The 20,745-nt window shown below is 34.6% G+C and overlaps 3 protein-coding genes across 4 annotated transcripts; 2 read left to right on the forward strand and 1 right to left on the reverse strand.

Annotated features, from left to right (window-relative positions):
• The first annotated feature begins 168 nt into the window (after positions 1 to 168).
• Positions 169 to 19,007, forward strand: LOC126743720 (E3 ubiquitin-protein ligase MIB2). Its single transcript, XM_050450934.1, has 14 exons — positions 169 to 513; positions 573 to 740; positions 1,129 to 1,300; positions 1,356 to 1,471; positions 1,533 to 1,718; positions 1,768 to 1,916; positions 1,971 to 2,186; positions 4,382 to 4,556; positions 4,614 to 4,783; positions 8,599 to 8,724; positions 8,783 to 9,008; positions 16,957 to 17,223; positions 17,295 to 17,780; positions 18,155 to 19,007. The coding sequence occupies exons 1-14, from the start codon at positions 456 to 458 to the stop codon at positions 18,535 to 18,537; spliced, it is 2,898 nt and encodes a 965-aa protein (XP_050306891.1). The 5' UTR covers positions 169 to 455; the 3' UTR covers positions 18,538 to 19,007.
• LOC126743721 (uncharacterized) lies at positions 9,226 to 11,659 on the forward strand. Its single transcript, XM_050450935.1, has 2 exons — positions 9,226 to 9,649; positions 10,688 to 11,659. The coding sequence occupies exons 1-2, from the start codon at positions 9,360 to 9,362 to the stop codon at positions 11,574 to 11,576; spliced, it is 1,179 nt and encodes a 392-aa protein (XP_050306892.1). The 5' UTR covers positions 9,226 to 9,359; the 3' UTR covers positions 11,577 to 11,659.
• Positions 9,712 to 11,809, reverse strand: LOC126743723 (uncharacterized). Of its 2 annotated transcripts, none has more exons than XM_050450937.1 (2): positions 11,667 to 11,809; positions 9,712 to 10,611 (listed from the first exon to the last, which is right to left on the reverse strand). In XM_050450937.1, exons 1-2 carry the CDS (start codon positions 11,797 to 11,799, stop codon positions 9,797 to 9,799), a joined length of 948 nt encoding a protein of 315 aa, XP_050306894.1. In that variant the 5' UTR covers positions 11,800 to 11,809; the 3' UTR covers positions 9,712 to 9,796. The 2 variants fall into 2 exon arrangements, with proteins under 2 accessions (XP_050306894.1, XP_050306893.1); XM_050450936.1 differs by having other exon boundaries at positions 9,712 to 10,614.
• Positions 19,008 to 20,745: the final 1,738 nt, after the last annotated feature.

A 20,745-nucleotide genomic window follows, 5' to 3' on the forward strand; every position in this document is an offset into this window, starting at 1 on the left:
CTTCTTAGGTTTGTTTACAACTTAACTAAAATCCGCCACTCGTTTTACGCTACTTAAAAATATTCGTTCGATTAATGTTTATTGTAAATCAGGCTTTAGAAATACGGTCAGCAATTATCAATATCCGTCTCTGCTTATCATTGTCAATCAAACGTCAAAACTGTCAAATCGATGTTTACAATTTTGCATATAAATTGTTTATTTTTTATAATTTCATTACCCTAACTAGAAGAGATAAATATTATTCCAAATTGGACGTAAATACTTGCCGTTTATTTAATGCTCTTATAATAATATGGGGATAAGCCAAGATCAAAAACAGATTAGATAAATGAGGATCTAAGGTGGTGGAGTCCATTGATGACTAATCACAGTTGATATTGTTCTAAAAAGGTCCTTTTTTTTATATACAACTACTATATGGTGCAACCTCAGGAAAAAAAAAATATCATACAATGTTGGTACCAGGTTTACGAATAGTTAGGGGTCCAGATTGGGCCTGGGGAGACCAAGGTGACTCTCGACAATTTTAACAAATATTCTTCATTCACTTGGTTAAATTGATATTTTAGATGGCGGTGAAGGGTTTGTGGGCACCGTCTGTGAATTGGGTAAACCAGGAACTGGAGCCTCTCCAGAAAAAACTGTAGTGGTCCAGTGGGACAATGGGGCTAGAACTAACTATAGAGTGGGTTATATGGGCAAGTATGACCTAAGAATCATTGATAATGCTCAAATAGGTAAGTGATATAATTGTTTATTCCATTAATTTCACATTAAAGTCCTTTGATTTGGTTGGCTGCTAGCTTTTCTACTAATTATTTACAAGTATTTCAAACTGGTTTGCACGGTTTTAAACCTTAATGGTTTTTCCCATTGTAATGCCAGTAGAGGCAAAAATACTTTATAAAAATGTTAAAATTATAATTTTTTTTGAGAAACCATAAAATTGAATAATTAGTTTATGTACTGTTAGTTTGGCTTTCATTTTTATAACTCTCAGATAGCCTAAAGTTCACGTAAATTATTAATGATCTACATGCATTGAAAGCCAAAACTTCATTTACTTTTTCTTAATGTCATCTACAATATCAACCAAATATACAAATTTCAAAATGGAATTTACAGGAATCAAGCATCCGAACACAGTGTGTGATTCCTGTAAAGTCCAAGGGATTAGTGGCATGAGCTTCAGGTGTAAGGTGTGTCCCAACTATGACTTATGTTACAAATGTTACCATAATGACAAACATGATTTGGTGCATCAGTTTATGAGATTCGACACGGCATTGTCACCTGGGTAAGGAGTATTTATTTAAATGTATTGTGAATGCATTTTGATAGTAATATTTTAGTGTATTATTGCCTCCTAGAGAAAAATGTCGTAAGGGTGAACTTAAGGGTATTTATGAAGGGGCTAAGGTAATCAGAGGATTTAACTGGGAGTGGAGTAATCAGGATGGGGGAGAAGGTAATTAATGGCCCCTAGGGACTTAATTTTATAGATTTTGTGAAAAAAAAAAAATTTTTAGGAAAAGTTGGTACAGTGATTGACATAAGGGGCTGGGATAATGAAACTAGTAGATCTGTGGTAAACATTCAGTGGTCCTCAGGAAATACAAATGTTTACAGACTGGGTCATAAAGGCATTTGTGATATTAAGTTTATACAGCCAACTAGTGGAGGTTCATATTATCCAGATCATTTGCCAGTTTTAGGTATGGTGTGCCCCTAAGTGTTGTTGATTGGCTTATAAAGTAATTTTAGGTCAAAATATTGAGCCCCCTATTCAAAGACCTGCAAGATCAGGCCCTTTACCTTTTGGGGTAGGAGATAAGGTTCAAGTCACTGTTACTTTAGAACAATTAAAATCTATGCAACAAGGGCACGGAGGGTGGAATCCTAGAATGGCTGAGGTATTGTTTTTATTATTATTATTTTTTACAGTTGAGTTTAAAGATTATTTTTAGTATATTGGGAAAATTGGACTGGTTCACAGAGTAACAGATAAGGGAGATATAAGGGTTCAGTATGAAGGCTGCAACAACAGATGGACCTTTAATCCGGAAGCCTTGCACAAAATCATTAGTTTTGCCGTTGGTGACATTGTTACCCTGATATCTGATGCTGAAAAAGTCAAAGAGTTACAAAAGGGACATGGAGAGTGGATAGACTATATGAAGAATGTAAGTAAATATTAAATAATAAATAAATGTTTATTATGCTACAAGAAAATATTAGATAACACTAACAATGGGTTTTCCATACTGTCTGAAAAATACAGTATTTAGTGGGCAGTTCCAATACAATACTGTTTAATGCTAAATTCATTAGTTAACAGTACAATAAAGGTAGATATGAACCTAATAGAAAAGTCTTGTATTTATTGTTTAAAATAGAAAGTATGCATGACTGTATTTAGTTGTTTACTTCATAGTTTAACAAAAATAACACCCTGACAGGCAAATGAGTTTTTAAAATCTTCAGTTAGGTTAGGTTGCGACTGTGCACAAGGTTTTGGTCATTATACAAAACAATGGTTCCATAATCTAGCTGTCAAACAAGAGCCTTCTCAAGCATTAATTTAATTATATATTAATTCAAACAAATTTTTAAGTAAAGCATGATGAAGGATAATTTTTTATTGACATGCACCTAAAAGTTAAGACCTGATCAAAAATGCCACCAAGATTCTTTGCTGATGCAAAATAAGGAAAGACTAAGGGTGTTCTGTTTATAGGTAAAGTAGTAAAATTAAATTAAAGAAATTATTTTTTTATTGTATTAGAACCTATGAGTAAGTTTGTGCCTTCATCAGAATTCAAAAGCATTCTTGACCATTTCAATATTGAGTCCTCATTAATTTTTTGCATACATTGACATGAATTATACGGAAAAAAACATTTCATGATTTTGTAAGATCAAAAGCCTTACTGAAATCTAACAGTACCAGTCAAGGAGGAGTCCATATTGGCTGATGTTTGGGATGTTTTTGGCTGTCCAATAATTATTTCGAAAATCTGACTGTATTGAGGGTATAATTTCATGCACATTTACAAATTCAAGCAACATATCCAGCACTATTATTTGAAACATTTTGGCAAAGATTAGTTAAAGAGAAATTGGTCTTAGCTCTGAAAGTAAATTCAATTTTATTTTGTTTTGGTAAAGACTTAATAATCACAATTAATTCTCCCTTAAATAGAGCTGATAAATTAAAACTCTTTCTTTTTCAAGGGGCAAGAAATTCAATGCTAAAAAGAACAAGATAATTATTTACTAGGTCAATAGCCATATTTTTTTTATTTTATTTCTGAGATGTCTTTAAAAACAATTTCAACATTATCCGCCTGGTCAACTGGTATACACTTACAAAATCGTCACTTATTTCATTATTATAGTAATATTCAAATTATTTAATTTATCAGAAATATTGTTTGAATTCTTTTTGTGGTTGTCAAGTTCAAAGGACAGGTATGCCTTTTTTCACTAAAAATAACAAAAGGCAGGTAGTTCTTTATGTCTAGGTAGAAGTCTAATATTCAGTTTGACCAGTTTTGTCACTTAATCATTGAAAAATCATTGCTGTAAAATAGATTCGTAATTTATATGTTGAACGTCTAGCTCAGACTGTCTCTTATCAAAGTTTTTTAAATCTCAATCAATGACTGAGTAAAATTAATTACTTAATTTTATACATGCATAGGGACATTTTACCGACCACTATCAAACTAAAACTTTATTATAAATGTGGCTAATATGGTGTATAAAGTTGTCTACACCAAACATCCCAGACATTTGTCAGATATATTAGCTAGTAATAATAGCATACATGTTGATAATCACGTCACTCTCAAAACTTACCAAAACATAAAACTACCAAATTTCAAGGCTCCTTTAGTCATAACATAGTTAAAATTTACAGTAATAGCCTAATAACCTCAAATCTAAACCATTGGCTTTGTCTTGTGAACTTTAGTAATAATTACGCTGTTTTTAATTTATAATAAAATTTCACTTCACTTAAGTAGGCTTTTTGCTGCTTCTGCTTTTTGATGTATATATATATTTTGATGTAAGTTTTTATAATTTTTAGGTATTCTTTTGGCAACATTTTGATTATTTTTTTTATTTTTAAATAGATAATAATGGTTCACTATTTTAAGTGAATTATTTTTGTTATTCCTTTTGTTAGTGCAGTGTTTAAATAGAATAGTTCTGAGCTCACCGTACCTTGGTATGGATTTGTATATAAGTTTTTAACGTAATATAAAGGCTATATATTATTACTATATAATGATATCAATTAAACTTGAACTGTTTCTACTAATCCTTGGTCATTTGCTACTTAAAATATGCTTTAATTATAATATTTTTACAGTCTTTGGGAAAACTCGGCAAAGTGCTAAAGATTTACGGAGACGGTGACCTGAGGGTTCAACTGGACGGCACAGTATGGACTTTAAACCCGTTGTGCGTTAAAACTGTGCCAGGGAGTGCTGCCGAACTAGCGAACACTATGCACGCCAACCAAAATCAGAGACAAGGTCCCTCCAGTACGTCGTCTTTCGGGTTTCGTATATCACTTTATTGAAATTATTCAAATTTTACAGTCGAATGGCATCCGGGAGTGCACAACACGCCAAATCCGGATTCGAACGCGTCGGTGGACGCGTTGGTCCGGGCCGCGGCTCAAGGTCATTTGGAGGCCGTGCAACGATTGGTCGAAGGCCCGTCACGTGTCCACGTTAACGCTCGTAGTAGCGGTAAAACCGCTTTACAGGTAAACTTGTAGAGTTTACAGGGAAATCTAACTGGACTGGGCATAGAATTGTTTATTAAAATGCCTGGAATAAAATTTCAGTTTATTCAAAAAGCCCGGAACATTATTGCGAGATGATTTAAATTGCCTGGAAGATTTTAAAAATTATTCTAAAAGGAGATATAAAAACGTTCAATGAATTTCATCGTTAGTCGACCTTGGCCCGGCAACCGAGCTTAATGACTAGTTTACCGAATTTTTCGGATTTTTTTTTAAATTAAAAAGCAATCTATTATTTAATTTGAAAATTAATGGTTGGTAAATTCTAAACAGTAATTTGTAGCAACCCGTTTTTGTAAAGAGCGAAGCTCACTATTACCCTTCTTTTTTCGAATTTTTGGACCTCTCGATATGTCGAGGCTAATAACTTTGGGTTTCTGTGGCGAATTTTTTTGTGGTTTTCGGTGTTATACGTAGGAAATATGAGATCAGGTGATGAAAAAAAACGATTGTTATCTGGCACTTTCGAAGGGAGAAAAACGAAAAATTATTGGCAATTTTTACGCGGGATCAATTTGCCTCGTTATGGTTTTTCCTCATTTCTTAAAACTTACAGGCACAAAAGTCCTTGATGCAAAGATGCATATTTGAAAAGGCGTTCTTTCAGATCAACCCTCGTGAAGTTGCTTTTTCCGCGCCTTGAACTTTTAACACAATTTTGCTTAGTACCTCGTTGTACAAGAAAGACTACGTCACTAAAATGCGTTTTGTAGAAAAACGGTAATATTTAAATAAAAACGGCTTCTAGGGAATTAGAGCCAGATAAATTCCAGGTGTTTGACGAGAAAAACTGGGTTTCTTTCGTGGCATAGATATGTCATTTATAAGCGTCAAAGTCAAAAAAGTGTAGAGCAAAAACTACTGTACATAGAAAGTTGTAGATTATGTCAAAAAATAGGTTCTAAAAAATTATTAATATGTTGAAAGTTTGAAACCTCTCAGTACCGCCAATAAAGAGTTATTAGGAATAAACTGTTGGTCATAAAAGGCTTTAAAATATCCTTATGTATGTTACTGAGCTTCATGAGTAATATCGCTATTTAAAGTTGAAAGAACTACTTTTCAAATGATGCAAACCAATCGATAGTAGTGGTCTGCTTTGTATTAGAAAAAAATTGAAAATTAAAAATTCTGGTTCAGGCCGGTGAACTAATTCGTATTTTTGTAAAAAATTACTTGCTTAAAAAATAAAAATACATTTACATATAAAACAGATCATTAGTTCATAATATAAATTAAACCGTTTATACTCCAAGCAGCAAAATCCTTTAAAAATTTAAAGAAAATAGAAAACCGAAGAACCGAGCGATTCCTATGCCGCCTAAGAACCCCATACATGGACAATAAATCAGGCCGCGGATAACGAAAAGATAACGAGACGATATTTTTCTCTTTGTTTTATTTTGTTCTTTGTATTAAGTGTGTTTTTGTGCGGATGTTTTTGGCAGTTGATCGGCAGTCAGAAATATACCCTCGTCATGTTAAATTACTTTTGATTTTTATTGCTGACGAGAGATATTTTTCGGCGATCGTTTATAACACTGCACAACAAATCGAAGGTTATTTTATGTTGACTGAAATATTTTTATTGTTGTTTACTAATTCGAGGCATCTGATTTCGAATCTGTCGTCAGTTTTACTCTAACAGCTCGAGTTGTTTAGATATAGCTACGTTCTTCTCATTTATCTTTATTTTTGGTTTTTTATCTATTATAGTCGCGTTTTAGATAAATTATTGTAATTTTCATCATGACTTCGCTAAGAAGGGTCTGCATTAACGATCCGAATTGTTTTTGTTATATTTGTGGTGAATATGTTTTTCAAAAATTTCGATTGAATATGTCAGACTTTGTGAAACGAGCGTATTTAGAGTGTTTTGGTTTTCCTTTGGAAACAGATAACAAGTGCTGGGTGCCCAATATTGTGTGCAAAATTTGTGTTGAAGAATTACGTTTATGGGCCACTAAGAAGAGACTGTCTTTTAAATTCCAATCCCCAATGATTTGGCGTGAACCTTTAAATCATCACGATGACTGCTATTTTTGCGTTGTTAATATAAAAGGAATCAACAAGACGAACCGCTCCAAATGGATTTACCCCACATCAACATCAGCTGTGAGGCCTGTAAGGAGCTCAAAAGATACATCTTTACCATTACCATCTACATCTACAGAAAGTTCTGATGAATTGAATGAACTGAGTAGCATGAGCGATGACGAGTTTGTTCCAGAAAATCTCTTTGAACCAAAACCATTCGATCAAAGTGCACTTGATGATTTAATTAGAGACCTTGGACTATCTAAAACTTCGTCTGAATTATTTACCTCCAGATTAAAAGAGACAAATCTTTTAACTAAAGAAACTAAAGTTTCTTATTACCGCACTCGAGAAAAAGACTTACTTCCCTTTTTCGCTGAGGAGGATAATTTTGTATTTTGTACTAATATTTCTGGTTTAATGACTGCCACGGGCTTGCAGAAATATGAACCAATCGATTGGTGTTTATTTATTGACTCGTCACAACGGAGTTTGAAGTGTGTACTATTGCACAACGGAAATAAACTAGGCTCCATACCAATAGCACATTCAACTAAAGTTAAGAAAGAATGCCCCACAATAGCACTGGTCATGAACAAAATCAAATATAACAATCATAAATGGGTGATTTGCGTTGATCTTAAGATGGTGAACTTCCTTTTAGGACAACAAGGAGGCTACACTAAATATCCTTGTTTTATGTGTTTATGGGATAGTAGAGCAAAATCAGAACATGGTCAAAAAAAGAATGGCCCTCTAGGGAAGCACTACTTCCAGGTAGTCTTAATGTTATAAATGAACCTCTAGTGCCACGAGATCGTATCATAATGCCACCCCTGCACATTAAACTAGGTTTAATGAAGCAATATGTTAAGGCATTAAATAAAGATGGTGAATGTTTCAAATATATTTCAAGGAAATTTCCAAGTCTAAGTTCAGAAAAACTCAAGGCAGGTATATTTGCATTCGCAAGTTGGTAAACGATCCTAATTTCACCAGCTCAATGTCAGAAATTGAGAAGAATGCATGGGATTCCTTTGTTTGGGTTATCCAAAATTTCTTAGGTAATAGGAAGGGTGATGATTACATTGCGCACGTCGAAGAGATGTTGTCACACTTCCAGCGACTTGGATGTAACATGAGCATCAAAGTGCACTTCCTACACAGCCATTTACACTATTTTCCTGAAAATCTCGGTGACATGAGTGAAGAACAGGGTGAACGATTCCACCAAGATCTTCGAACCATGGAGGAACGATTTCAGGGTCGCTGGGATGCACATATGTTGGCCGATTTTTGCTGGAGTATTCAGAGTAGCAGTTCATTCAAAACTACTAGAAAATCATATAAAAGAAAATTCCTGAGTGTATAGTTCTTGTAATTAAAAATGTTTGTACGTTGAGTGTATTTTTAATTCCCGAAAAATACTCCCTCCTTTTAACTCAAAAACTAGAGCTGACACATATAAACTGATGACATTATTTAATATCAGCATTAAAAATAAGCCTAGAATCATAAAAATAGTCCATGCAACATACATGCTGTTGGGCGGTGTAATCATTTGTGCTTTTGAGCCGAGTATTCTTCTCATTTTTATTCGACTTTTTATGGCTTGCGCCTGAAAGCAACAATCATGACTTCAGAATGGTTCATTTCAAGCAGTAAAGACCCAATAATTAAAGAATAACTAATTACTAAATCTTAAAATCAACATACGTTAAATAAGTGTCACACTTTAGGTTGCAGCGCATCAAGGCCACATCGCGGTAGTCACGTTTCTGCTGCGCCACGTCGCCAACGTCAATATAAGCGACACGGACGGCGACACTTGTCTGCATTATGCCGCCTTCGGAAACCAACCGGAAGTAAACCTTCTAATGGGTTCATTTAGTTAAAATGTCGCTAAACGGGTCGTTTTCTCAGGTGCTGGATCTCCTGATAAAAGTCGGAGCGGATTTGAACGTTGCGAATCGGAGCGGATGCACCGCCCTCCACGTGGCGGCGAATAAGCAACCGGCACGCTGTGCTCAACTTCTTTTAGCCGCCGGTGCGGATCCGAATCGGGTCGATCTTTACGGGGACACCGCGTTACATGACGCTATTGGAAAAGACTGTTTGCAAGCCGTGGAACTCTTGTGTACTACACCAGGTATGTTAAGGATTCGCTTCTCGGGCCCTTTAGATCGGAAAAAAAACGAAACGTGTTTCCTTCAAAAAGGAACTCAATTGCAGTTTCACTGCAACTCAAAAAATTGCACGTTATATTTGTTTAGGAATCTTTCATTTATTTAAACCTAATATTTGGGAAGCTGGGTCTATTTATTGTTAAAATAACTATAATATTAGGCTACGGTTATAGTGCATGCGTGTTCTGACGAACTGGCGTTCGGCCGAAAACGTCAGAATTCTTGGTCAGAACAAAAGTGGTTAGTTTGTTTGCGTATTGTGACGAACTGATTTTAATTTTTACTGGTTTTGTTGCCGTCGCAAAATATCCGTGATGGATGACGTGGACGATTATCTGTTTTTAGAAAGTCCTTTGTTAAAAATGTTGTTAATGAATGAAAGGACTATATGTATAAACGAAATGTTTGCTTCAAGGAATATTAATGGTGAATTTCACACCCTATTTGAAGAACTTTTACGCCAACCAGAAAAATTTTTCGAATACTTTAGAATGTCAATACAAACTTTCAACTATATCCTAGAGGGGATCGAAGAAAGTATAACTAAGCAATCAAACTTTCGAGAATGCATATCAGCTAGAGAAAGATTGGCCCTAACTTTGAGGTAAGTCTGTACTTAGTAATACTTACAAATACTTCCTTAGTTGATTGTCAAAGGAATAAAACTTCTTATTTCTTATCTACAAACCATATTTTTTAAATACAAAATAATACTGTTAATACATTTTGAAAAAGTTTATACGAAATCCTATTACGGTCCAGGGTTATGTGAGGAAAAAAATGTTGCTAAGTCTGTGTAGGTATTAATATTGTCATGCTCTGCGGTTTCTACACTGCTAGGTCCAGAAGGGGTAGTCAGGAGGGAACATGAAGAAGTCGGCCTAGTGTTATGCATTGGCTCTGAAGATTTATTGTAATATGAATAGTGTGAAGATGGATAGGTGTTTCCACAGCTTTTTTGTTGTTGAAAATATTGCTCATCGCAAAATACTTGCTGCAGCTTATTTCTCACGATCATTTTCCTCTCTTCTGGCACATTTTTAAGGTATGGCAACAAGCTCATCAAAAAATGATAATCAGCATCTTCTTGGTCTACTTTCTTGGTAACCGGAGCGTTTTTCTTTTTAAATTCCTCCAACTTTTTCTGTTCAATTTCCAGAAGCTTGGAAAAAGCACTTGACTTTGCAATTTTGGCACGTTTAGTCTGAGGAGTTATGTCGGGATTGTCGGGGGCTACACGCTGTGATTGTGACCGAAAGTTTTTCTCTGTTTTGGAATTACTTGATGCAATTGCGCTCAACTGTGACTCATCATCCAAGTCATCTTCACTGCTATCATCGAATTCTCCAACATCGTTTTCAAGCTCTCCGTCAGCCTCGGGTTCTGGAATACTACTTTGCATAATTCTAGGGGCGAATTGATCTTTCAGAAACAGCATAGCTGTATAATACGGCCATGTCGATTCTTTTCCTCTGCCCCCTTCTTGGCCCGATCGAGTTTCTGTGCATTTTTTAAATTCTTTGCGATAGGTGTCTCTTAGACCACGCCACTTATTTTTGACAGTTTCTACTGAAATAAAAAAAAATTTAATAGAAGATGTTCACTTTAAAATTTTATTATTATCATATTATATTTTTTTTAGGTATCTATCTACGGGGATGTCTTTTAGGGCACTCAGTTTTTCATATAGAATTTCCCATAGTGCAATACGATTAATTGTTTATGAAACATGTCTATCAATATGGAATAGCTTTCGGGAAAAACACATGCCTATGCCTACTACAGAACATTTAAAAGCTATAGCAAAAGACTTTTTCACAAAATGGAATTTTCCTAACTGCGTTGGCTGCATTGACGGAAAACATATCAGAATTAAATGCCCACAAAATTCAGGATCGTTATATTATAATTACAAACAGTATTTTTCAATAGTGTTACAAGGAATATCGGATGCCAGTTATAGATTTGTGACTGTAGATGTGGGAGCTTACGGAAAGCAAAGCGATGGAGGCATATTTTCGCTTTCGAACGTTTATAAACATTTAGAGCAAAATACGTTTAATATCCCAGATAACGACTATATACCATCAACAAAAATTATGGCGCCCTTTGTACTATTAGGTGACGACGCTTATCCGTTGAAGTCGTATTTGTTAAAACCATATTCAAAACAGAATCTTTCCCGTGAAGAACGGATATTCAACTACAGATTGTCTAGAGCTCGGCGCTGTATTGAATGTGCGTTTGGGATATTAGTTAGTAAATGGAGATTTTTAAAAACAGAACTTCAGATGTATCCTGAAAAAGTTGACATTCTAGTGAAAAGTGCAACCTTATTGCATAATGTAATTATCGACATGGAAGGAGTCCCAGTACTGACACAAGAACAACATGGTCTCAATAAAAAGACATCTGTTTCAAGGCGATACAATCGCTACGGGGCAACAGCGGCTCAAGTAAGAGACATTTATAAAAATTACTTTTGGAGCCCAGCAGGGGCGGTGCAGTTTCAGTATAACATTTTTAATTAATAATTAAACCTAAATTCCTAAACTCATTTCTAATTTAATGTAAGTACTATGGAATATATGTAATATTAATGTACCTAATGTAATACTTACGACTTGTATTCATTTCCTGTGCAATCTTTTCCCATTTTTGTCGAGATTGATCTCTATTATGGTAACTTTTGTCCTTCATGTCCCATAAACTTTTGTTTTCAAGAACTAAACTAATTAATTTATCCACGTCCATACTTTTACAATTCAAATTCGCATTTACATTCGTCCGAAAAAACAAAATTATTTGAAAGATCTATTCTTCTGACGAATTCGTGCGGGTTCGGCCGAACAATTCGCTCCTAACGTAACCACTATAGTTTGCTGCTGTTTATTTGTTTGTTCGCGCGTGTTCTGACGAGTTCGTCCGAACGCCAGTTCGTCAGAACACGCATGCACTATAACCGTAGCCTTAAGTAAAACATTTTTCATCATTCATTGGGAAATACTTACATTTAATTTTTATGAATTTCTATGTCTTATAATATTAAATTATGCAAACTAATCTTATGCCTTTTGTCGCATCCATTACACAGCGCCGTCCTGTATAATTATTAAACTATTTACGTACAAATCGTGTGCAAGCGAAGTAAATACACAGTATCGAAATAGCTCGTTCTGTACTCATCGAACACTGTACCTTCCGGGTCCTAGTCACGTTGTTACTTTCAAAACTTATTCCAGAACTACGAGCTGGATAGGTTATTTTTCCTAGAATTAAGTGAATCCGTATAAAGTGATGAGTTATCACTAGCCCTGGTATACCTGAACAAATGTTTATGCTGAAAAATTATTATTTAAATAAATAAGTCCGGGGAATTTACATTATTGTGAAAACGAGGTTAATTAAAAATACAATAGTTCCATCTGATCTGAACAACTTCCCGGCATCTGACACCTGCCAAGCTGCTCGATAGGGTCACAAGCATTGGAATGATATATAAATTTTAATAGAGAGACATTTCGAACCACGAGTAACCTTAATCTGGTCAACACAGGGAGAAAGTCTAAATTTAATTACTTATAAAAAATTAATTAAAAATTTTAACAATTTAAAATGAAACCAATATAAATGTTGAAATCATAAGATTACCAAGTAGGTAAGAAGAAAGTAATGTTAGAACATTGAAAGGCTAGAATTAGCATTGACGTGGAACTATGGACAGTTTGTTTGCTTGCAACATCTCTGATGCAATGATGTTGAATGCTTATGTAGAAATAGCAAGAAAAAACTTTTATAATATCATAAAAAATTGTCACTTATTCTGACAGGAACAAAACATTACTACTATTCCTCTTTAATAAAATATGAAGCATTTTTTTAATAAAATATGATAAAATACTATATAAAGAAGTCAATATTCAAAGTTAAATGAATGCAGGCATTGTTTTAGGCATTGTTGATTCCACCGACACAAGGAATCTTTATCAGTGACGTCGTAAAAAAATATTTGCATGATAAATATTTATTAATAATAGATTATGCTGTAAATTGTAATCAATATTACCGTTTATGAATTCTTTATGCGTTTTTTAAAGTACTTCATAAGAGTAAAGGTACCTATCTAATAAAAAGCATTTTTATGGAAATTAAATATTTTATAATTATTATAGATTTCTTAATAAGTTTTTAGTTAGGGTTGTTTCTATGCCTTATTCTACGTTTATGATGACGGTTCTCCCTTAATATGATATGACAATATATTTTTTAGGTACGTATTTACTTGCGAAAAGATCGGCTTGAATTTCTTTTTTCCCATGGTGCGGAACAAGTTTTTACTATCGTAACAGTTCACAAAAACACTGAAATGACTCAACCTTTTTCAACTAAAAATGAGATATCAGCTTTTGGTTTGCTGTGATGCCATTCCAAATTTTTTAGAAGCGTGTTTAAGTAATAAGATTTTTTTTTTTTTTGCTTTGAATGACACCAATAAGTTAAATTAACATTTTTTTAACACGAAAATTTCCTATTTTGAAAATGTGTGTAAACTTGAAATCAGAGAATCGGTGAATATGTTATAAACAAAACACCTCCCTTGCTCCTGAGCACATGTTGACTAAACTGTATCTTCACCGATCTGTGAGTAAAAAATGGAACATTGTGATTACTCAATTAAGATGTTACAACTTCATGGCAATTTAAAACATAATCACATCATATTTTAAAATAGTTTTAGGCATCCAGCAAACCTTTTTTTGTAAGTTGGTAGAAAAAAACCTAAATAGAAATAATTATTTCTGTAATTATAAAGCATTTTACTATACTACGAGTCGGAAATATTGTCAGTGACATCACAAACGACCAACAAGCAACACAACTAGAGTGGCTAAAAATAATGTTTAATTCCCACTATACAAAATCTATTGATAGCTTGCAAAATGTCACTTACTCTAATGGTGTGACCTCGCTGATCTGGTCGAACGTTGTACTTAGTAAAACTTTGCGCGGCTAGTTTTACTAAGTACGGGATACTTGTCTTTTTCTCTTGTGGTAAATCGCGGTAAATGGAGCAACAATTCGACCAGCCTTTAATTTTAGGAGAATGGCAACGCCTAGCCAACATACCTACATTTGTTGCTCTTTCATTCCATAGACGCGTTTGGGGGTTTATTCTAATAAATATTTTGAGTAATTTGTAATAAATAGGTATTTTAAGTAAAATAATTTTTTTATAAAATGGAAGACGAAGCTTCGTCAAGTTCTGGTCCGCCTGCTAAAAAAGTAAAAAGGAAATATTTGACTTCTGGCGAACATCAGTTAGTGAAAACTGTATATGAAAGTGTTCGTGCTAGAAATCCAGATTTGTCTGTTGAGGACGCGGCAGAATTATGCGGGAATTTAACAAAATTAAGTTCCAGGACAGTTTTTAGATGTCTTAAAGCTAAAGATGAAAAGCAAGTGGAGACAAGAGGCAGAAAAAAGATTGTGCTAGATGATTACGTAAAATATGCCATTCGCCGGAAATTGCACAGTTTTTTCTTTAGGAACGAGATACCAACAATAAAGAAAATTAAGACAGAACTTACTGCTGATAATTCTTTACCCATAATATCTTTTGGTGTTTTAAAGCGAACATTGCATGAGTTGAATTTTCTATATTTAAAAAGGAACCGCAAAAGTTTTTTAATAGAAAAAAATGAAATCGTATTGTGGCGAAGGAAATATTTAAAAGAAATTCGTGAACATCGGCGCGAAGGAAGAAAAATTTATTACACCGATGAAACATGGCTGAATGAAGAACACACGTGCAAAAGTATGGCAGGACTTAAATGTCACAAATTCGCGGCAAGCCTTTTTGGATGGGCTTTCCACGAGTTTGAAAGCTCCTTCCGACAAGGACCGTCGCCTAATTACTACACATATAGGTAGTGGTTCTGGATTTCTGGAAGGTAGGCTAAACGTTTTTGAATCGAAGAAAACGGGTGACTACCACGAAGATATGAACGCAGAGGTTTTTGAAAAGTGGTTTTCGTCGGTATTGGTGCGAGTAGACCCCGGTTCAGTTATCGTCATAGATAATGCGCCTTATCATAGTCGGCGAGTGGAAAAAATACCAACGACTGCTTGGCGAAAAGGAGACATAAAAGACTGGTTAAAATCAAAAGGGGACATACGATTCGACGAAGATATGCTCAAGGTACAATTGCTCGATATTGTTCGTATCCACAAAAACCAGTACATTAAATATGTTGTTGATGAAATGGCGCGAGAACGTGGTGTTACAATATTGCGTTTACCGCAGTACCATTGTGAACTAAACCCTATAGAACTTATATGGGCACAAATAAAAGATGAAGTTGCTAGTAAAAATAAAACGTTTAAATTGAATGACGTAAAAGTTTTATTAAACGAAGCTATTGGTGGCGTAACAGCAACTAACTGTCAAAAGTGCATCGGACATGTGATCAAGGAAGAACAAAAAATGTTGGATTTTTATATTTAAGTTGAAGTTGTAGTTGAACCACTTATTATAACTCCTGGTTCCGCAAACAGTGATAGTGATACTGACAATTCTTTAAATTCTTATGAAACCTCAGATAGCGAATGACAAATTTAAAAAATAATAGGTTGTGTCCAGTCAATAATAAATCATCTTGTCATGTCTTGTTTAGTCAATTTTAAAACACCCTGTAGATTAAATTTATTTTTAAAAGTGCCTTTTGTCTTCCCCATTCACATTAGTTGTTATAGACTAATAAACCTTAGAAACTATACCTCTTATTTTGTATTTTTTCTATTAGTATTTTTTGCAATAGAAAAAGCCGCCCATGTATGTGTTCCAATTATTGGCCGATAATTTATAAGAACCCAAGTGCTAAATTGAGCAAAATATCAGGGATATTTTATGCAAAATTACTTATACTAGAAACAAAATTTTTCATTTTTTTAAAAAGTTCTATTAATTACCTAAACTCGACCTAAATAGTAGGTATATTCATTTTTAAAAAATGCATACGCCGCCGCTGGAATCTACTCCTCTCGCCCCTAAAACGTCTTGGCTGCCCTAATGCTAACAATGAGTCACTGACAATTATTTCCGTCTCGTAGATTAGTGTATATTTAAGTGGATTTTTTTTTTTAAATTTGAAAATACAGGACCAATATAGTTATTTAGTAGGTTTGTATAGAGCTGTATTTGTAGGTATATTTAAGTTTTTATTTTTTTATTAATAATATGGTGAACTTAATAGCAATGAAATTTCCTTAGCAGAAGAAAAAGTGTAAAGTAACGCAGCCGTCTTTAAACTTTACTGACTTTCTAATGTAACGGTTTTCAGATCAGATTTTATTTGATTTAAATAATGCTATACTATAGATGATGCATCTAAATGATTTTTTAGATGTAATGACTGGAAGGCCAAATCATGCTTGCATTATATATGTGCCAACAACGATGTATAATATAAGTGTATGTAACGATGTATGTATAACAATGCCGATTTCAGAATGAAAATTGGCATCTAAGGGTTTTTTTTGACATGAGAAATTTGAATTTGTCCTTAATTTAGCTGTTATTTGGCTTTCAAAGGTTCAAGGCTTTTTGTACAACTCTATATTATATTTTTTATCTAGAAGAAGAAATGAATTCCTTAAAAATAATTTTTTAAATTTTTGCATACCTACCTATCTCACACACATGCATTAATTTTTAGAAAAATCAATTTCAGCGATGCAATGTAATTTATAAGCTTAATTAGATTGGATATTAAAAGGAAGGTTGTGAGATTAAAATCTCTGAGAAGATTACAAAATTTTCGTCGCAACTAAATGCTTAACGGTAAAAATAAGACTCTTGAAAAATGTCTGTTTTGAGTGCCAAAAAAAATTCATGCAAACAATGTTTACTAGGCACCGACTTCACTTTACGTAACAAGCGAGGTTTTAACGTGCTCCATCAGGCGGCGTTGAAGGGCAAAAATTGGGCCACGCAATGTTTGTTGCAACACGCGCGCCAACTGGTGAACGTAAAGAAGGACGACGGGTTTTCCGCCCTACACTTGGCCGCCCTGAACGGACATCGCGAGGTCGTCGAGACGTTGATCCGGGTCGGACAAGCCGAAATCGATCTAAGGAACAATAGAAATCAAACCGCTTTACTGTTGGCCGTCAGTCAGGGTAAGAAATAAGACAAGAAATGTCAAGATTATTTAAGATCTAACGTATTGTACATGTTTTTTTTTTGTTAGGCCATTCAGATGTAATAGAAACCCTAATTCGTCTTAAAGCGGACGTAAACGCGACGGACGAGGACGGAGATTCCGCGCTGCACATGGTCCTAATGAAACGCACCCAACTAACGAGGGAGATCACCGAAAGTCACAGTCCACAGATAAACCAGATATTCCTGGAACTACCGGTGTCGGAGCACAAATTGGCCCTGGCGATCGCCTGTTTCTTAATCCGGAAGGGCATAAATATTGACGCGGTCAACTCTAAAGGCCAACACGCCCTGGATTTGCTGCAGGAACCGGCGTTACAGGATCTGCTCCGTAGTTACGTGGTGGTAGTCGAGGAGACGCAGGAGGAACGACAGTCGGATTTGCCCCAGTTGGATCTGCTCGTGTCGCGGTTGGAGGGTTATAATTTGACGAAAAACAGTCCTGGGGGGGAACCGAGGGGTAATAGGAGAAGCAGGAGGAATGAGGCTGTGCCAGAGGATGACGTCTCTTTAGGTAATTATCGAGGTTTTCTTTTATGAATTTTGAGATATCAAAGTCGGTTTTAGTAAGTCGATATATTATTATTTATAAGTCAAAGCTGAAACAAAAACATTTAGAGATGTTTTTGTGATCTTTTCAGACTTTAAGACCAATCTACTTAGCTCTTATCACATTTGTGATGCTGTAGATTTTGTGTTTTTACCTTTTATAAAAGTGTATGACCAGCATCTTTGCGATAATGGATGAATTTTTCGAGTTTTATACATTAGTTATGCCAAATGGCATCTACCTCCAGAATTAAGACAAATATCGTTCCTAAAATATTAAATAAATAACGTCAAATCTATTCTGTAAATTAATAAACTTTAAATTATTTATTTTTTCAGGAAATATCACGGAATGCCGAGTATGTTCAGAAGTGACCGAAGAGAACGTGAAACTGGAACCGTGCGGTCACAAGCCGGTCTGCGAGGACTGTTCGAGTCGCATGAAAAAATGCCTCGTGTGCGACGAGTTCGTGCAGAAACGAGTAACGAAGGACGGCCGCGTTGTGCAACCGAAAAACCGACAACCGAGTGCCGAGCGAGTGAAATATTTGGAGAATAAAATCGCCGAGTTCGAGGAGAGTCACGCGTGCAGCATCTGCATGGAACGGAAGAGGAACGTCGTGTTTTTGTGCGGCCACGGGACCTGTCAGGTGTGCGCCGACACTTTGAGGACTTGTCACATGTGCAGGAAAACTATTACCAAGAAAATTCCTATTTATTGAGGTTCGAGGAGGGATAGTTTATGGGAAAACGTCCGTGTTAGGTGTATAAGGTTGTCCTAAAATAGTCGTTGTGAATTTATCGATTGGCGTCTTAATTTGTTTTTTTTTTGTTACTGCCTCAGGTATTTTGGTTTCAGGCCAAGTTTTTATTCAAAGAAATCAAGAATAATTTTAAATGAACACTTTTATACCTAAAGGATTTTTAGTGAAGCATGCGTAATACATGTTTTAGACATAAATGATGTGTTTAACGGCGATTTCGGAAACACCCTAACATCGTATGTATTTAATTTTTAATTAAATCCGTAGGTGAGATCTAATTATATCATTTTTAAAATAAATAATTGTACGTTTTAGACTCTTAAGGATATACTGACTTGTAAAATATCTGTGATTTATAATATTTTTATCCGTTTACCATATTTATATTTAGGGAATAAAATTTTATTGAAATAAAGGATTTTGAGTAATGTTGTTTTTTTAGTTTATTATATTTGCACTCCCTATATCCAAATTTGAATTCAAACGTATTAAAGTCGATGATTAGTAGTTACAAATTTAAGGCATAAACTGCTTAAACGTTGCAAATGTTTTTTTCTCATTATTAAACTCGGACATGGAAAAATTCAAATTAGGTAAATCAAACAAATATTCAAATTCAAAAATTAGCTTTATTATCACGAACGAGTTGTTAATAAAGCTTTGCTCTGAACTAAATAGTCCTAATAAAATACAAATATCACAGAGTACAGAACGTCATTCTTGAGTGTAAAAATGGGGTATAATACACATTGAAAATTCAACAACATTACATAAAAAATTAAACTTATTAATAATAAGAAACACTAATTATGTAAAAGAGAATCAGACTGTTAGTTGCAGCTATAAATATAGTTACCTTAAAATGTTCGTCCAGGTTGTAACAAGCTTTTGAGACCAACGTTTTCTTTATAAAAGTTTTTTTAATTGAAGGGAAAGTGTCGCAGGTTGAGGTCTTAAAAACAAATAAATTTGATTTTATTTCATACCGGCGTTTCGGTTATTATTTAGGCCTTCAGACCGGCAATGTGTCAATATGTCAGTTGTGTGAGACAACTTGAGGTACTCGTCTTCTTATACAGAGTGATTGTTCGTAAATCTGTCAAAAAAAAATCTAAATCAAAATGGTTTATTTGTCAAAATTTACAATTTTATAGGTCAATATAAATTACAAGGGAAAAAAAATTACATTGACAAATAGGACTATTCTCTCGATTATAAAACCGTTTTTCCTAGTAAGCACAAGCAAAGAAGGGATGAAAAAGCCCTTTACAATTTACAAAAACAATTTTACAAAAATAAAAATAACGTTTTTATATAGGAATGCAAAGTAAGATATACAGATAATTAACCTAAGATTTTAAGACAGACAACGGCAGTGCGATAACGGACGAGCGCAAGGAGAGAGGACAGACGAGGCAAAAAAAGACTTCAAAAAATAATCCCAAGATGCGTGCATCGGTCTAGGCTATCAAAAAATATACGTATGTATGTTACGAGTTACGTGACCCTTACCAAGCATGTTAACCGGACCTTAGTTAGTAACTTTTATGCTTATGTAGCCAACGCCTTTTTAAACTTATAAATATACCTTAAACTAATTTTGTAAACACTTCTCTTTCTTGTATCAACCTTTGTACATTAAAAAGTCGTCCTGTATATTAAAGTTGTTTTTTTTTTAAAAGAAACCAGTCTTGATCAACCACAAAACTGGCGCAGTCGATAGTAGGATTTTTCCGAGAAACTGGCTAACCTTTTCCAAGTTTCTTTCGCGACGCGATTTACGGAAAGAACGAACAGTTTTTACAAAAAAGTACGGTCGTCTGATCTATCGTAGATCACCGGTCAATTGGGACAAGATACCTGTACAAGCTGTAGAAACTAAGCGATCGAGGCAGTTTCCTCAAGAAGAAGCAACAAATACAGTATCCTGGGAGTCAAAACCTATAGGAGCCCTAGACGTAAGCTAGATTAAGAAGAAACCTCAGAAAATGCAAATCGTCATGATAATATCAACCCTCTGCAGCATCGCAGCAGGAATAAAAACACCAATCATCCACAACCTAAATTCCAATCCTGGTATACTCCCTTTAAAATTGGGTAATGCTCAAAACAAAATAGACTCATGGACTTTTATACAAATATACGACATTAATAACATAACTAAAC

The sequence above is a fragment of the Anthonomus grandis genome, chromosome 13, assembly GCF_022605725.1.
Source record: "Anthonomus grandis grandis chromosome 13, icAntGran1.3, whole genome shotgun sequence".
NCBI classification, from domain to species: Eukaryota; Metazoa; Arthropoda; class Insecta; order Coleoptera; family Curculionidae; genus Anthonomus; species Anthonomus grandis.

Coding starts and splice junctions, on each gene's coding strand:
- LOC126743720 (XM_050450934.1), top strand. CDS start 456: ATGTTGGTACCAGGTTTACGAATAGTTAGGGGTCCAGATTGGGCCTGG. Junction 1,301..1,355: donor GACACGGCATTGTCACCTGG/GTAAGGAGTATT, acceptor GTAATATTTTAG/TGTATTATTGCCTCCTAGAG. Junction 4,557..4,613: donor TCAGAGACAAGGTCCCTCCA/GTACGTCGTCTT, acceptor CAAATTTTACAG/TCGAATGGCATCCGGGAGTG.
- LOC126743721 (XM_050450935.1), top strand. CDS start 9,360: ATGGATGACGTGGACGATTATCTGTTTTTAGAAAGTCCTTTGTTAAAA. Junction 9,650..10,687: donor AGATTGGCCCTAACTTTGAG/GTAAGTCTGTAC, acceptor TATTTTTTTTAG/GTATCTATCTACGGGGATGT.
- LOC126743723 (XM_050450936.1), bottom strand. CDS start 11,799: ATGGACGTGGATAAATTAATTAGTTTAGTTCTTGAAAACAAAAGTTTA. Junction 10,615..11,666: donor ACAGGAAATGAATACAAGTC/GTAAGTATTACA, acceptor TTTTTATTTCAG/TAGAAACTGTCAAAAATAAG.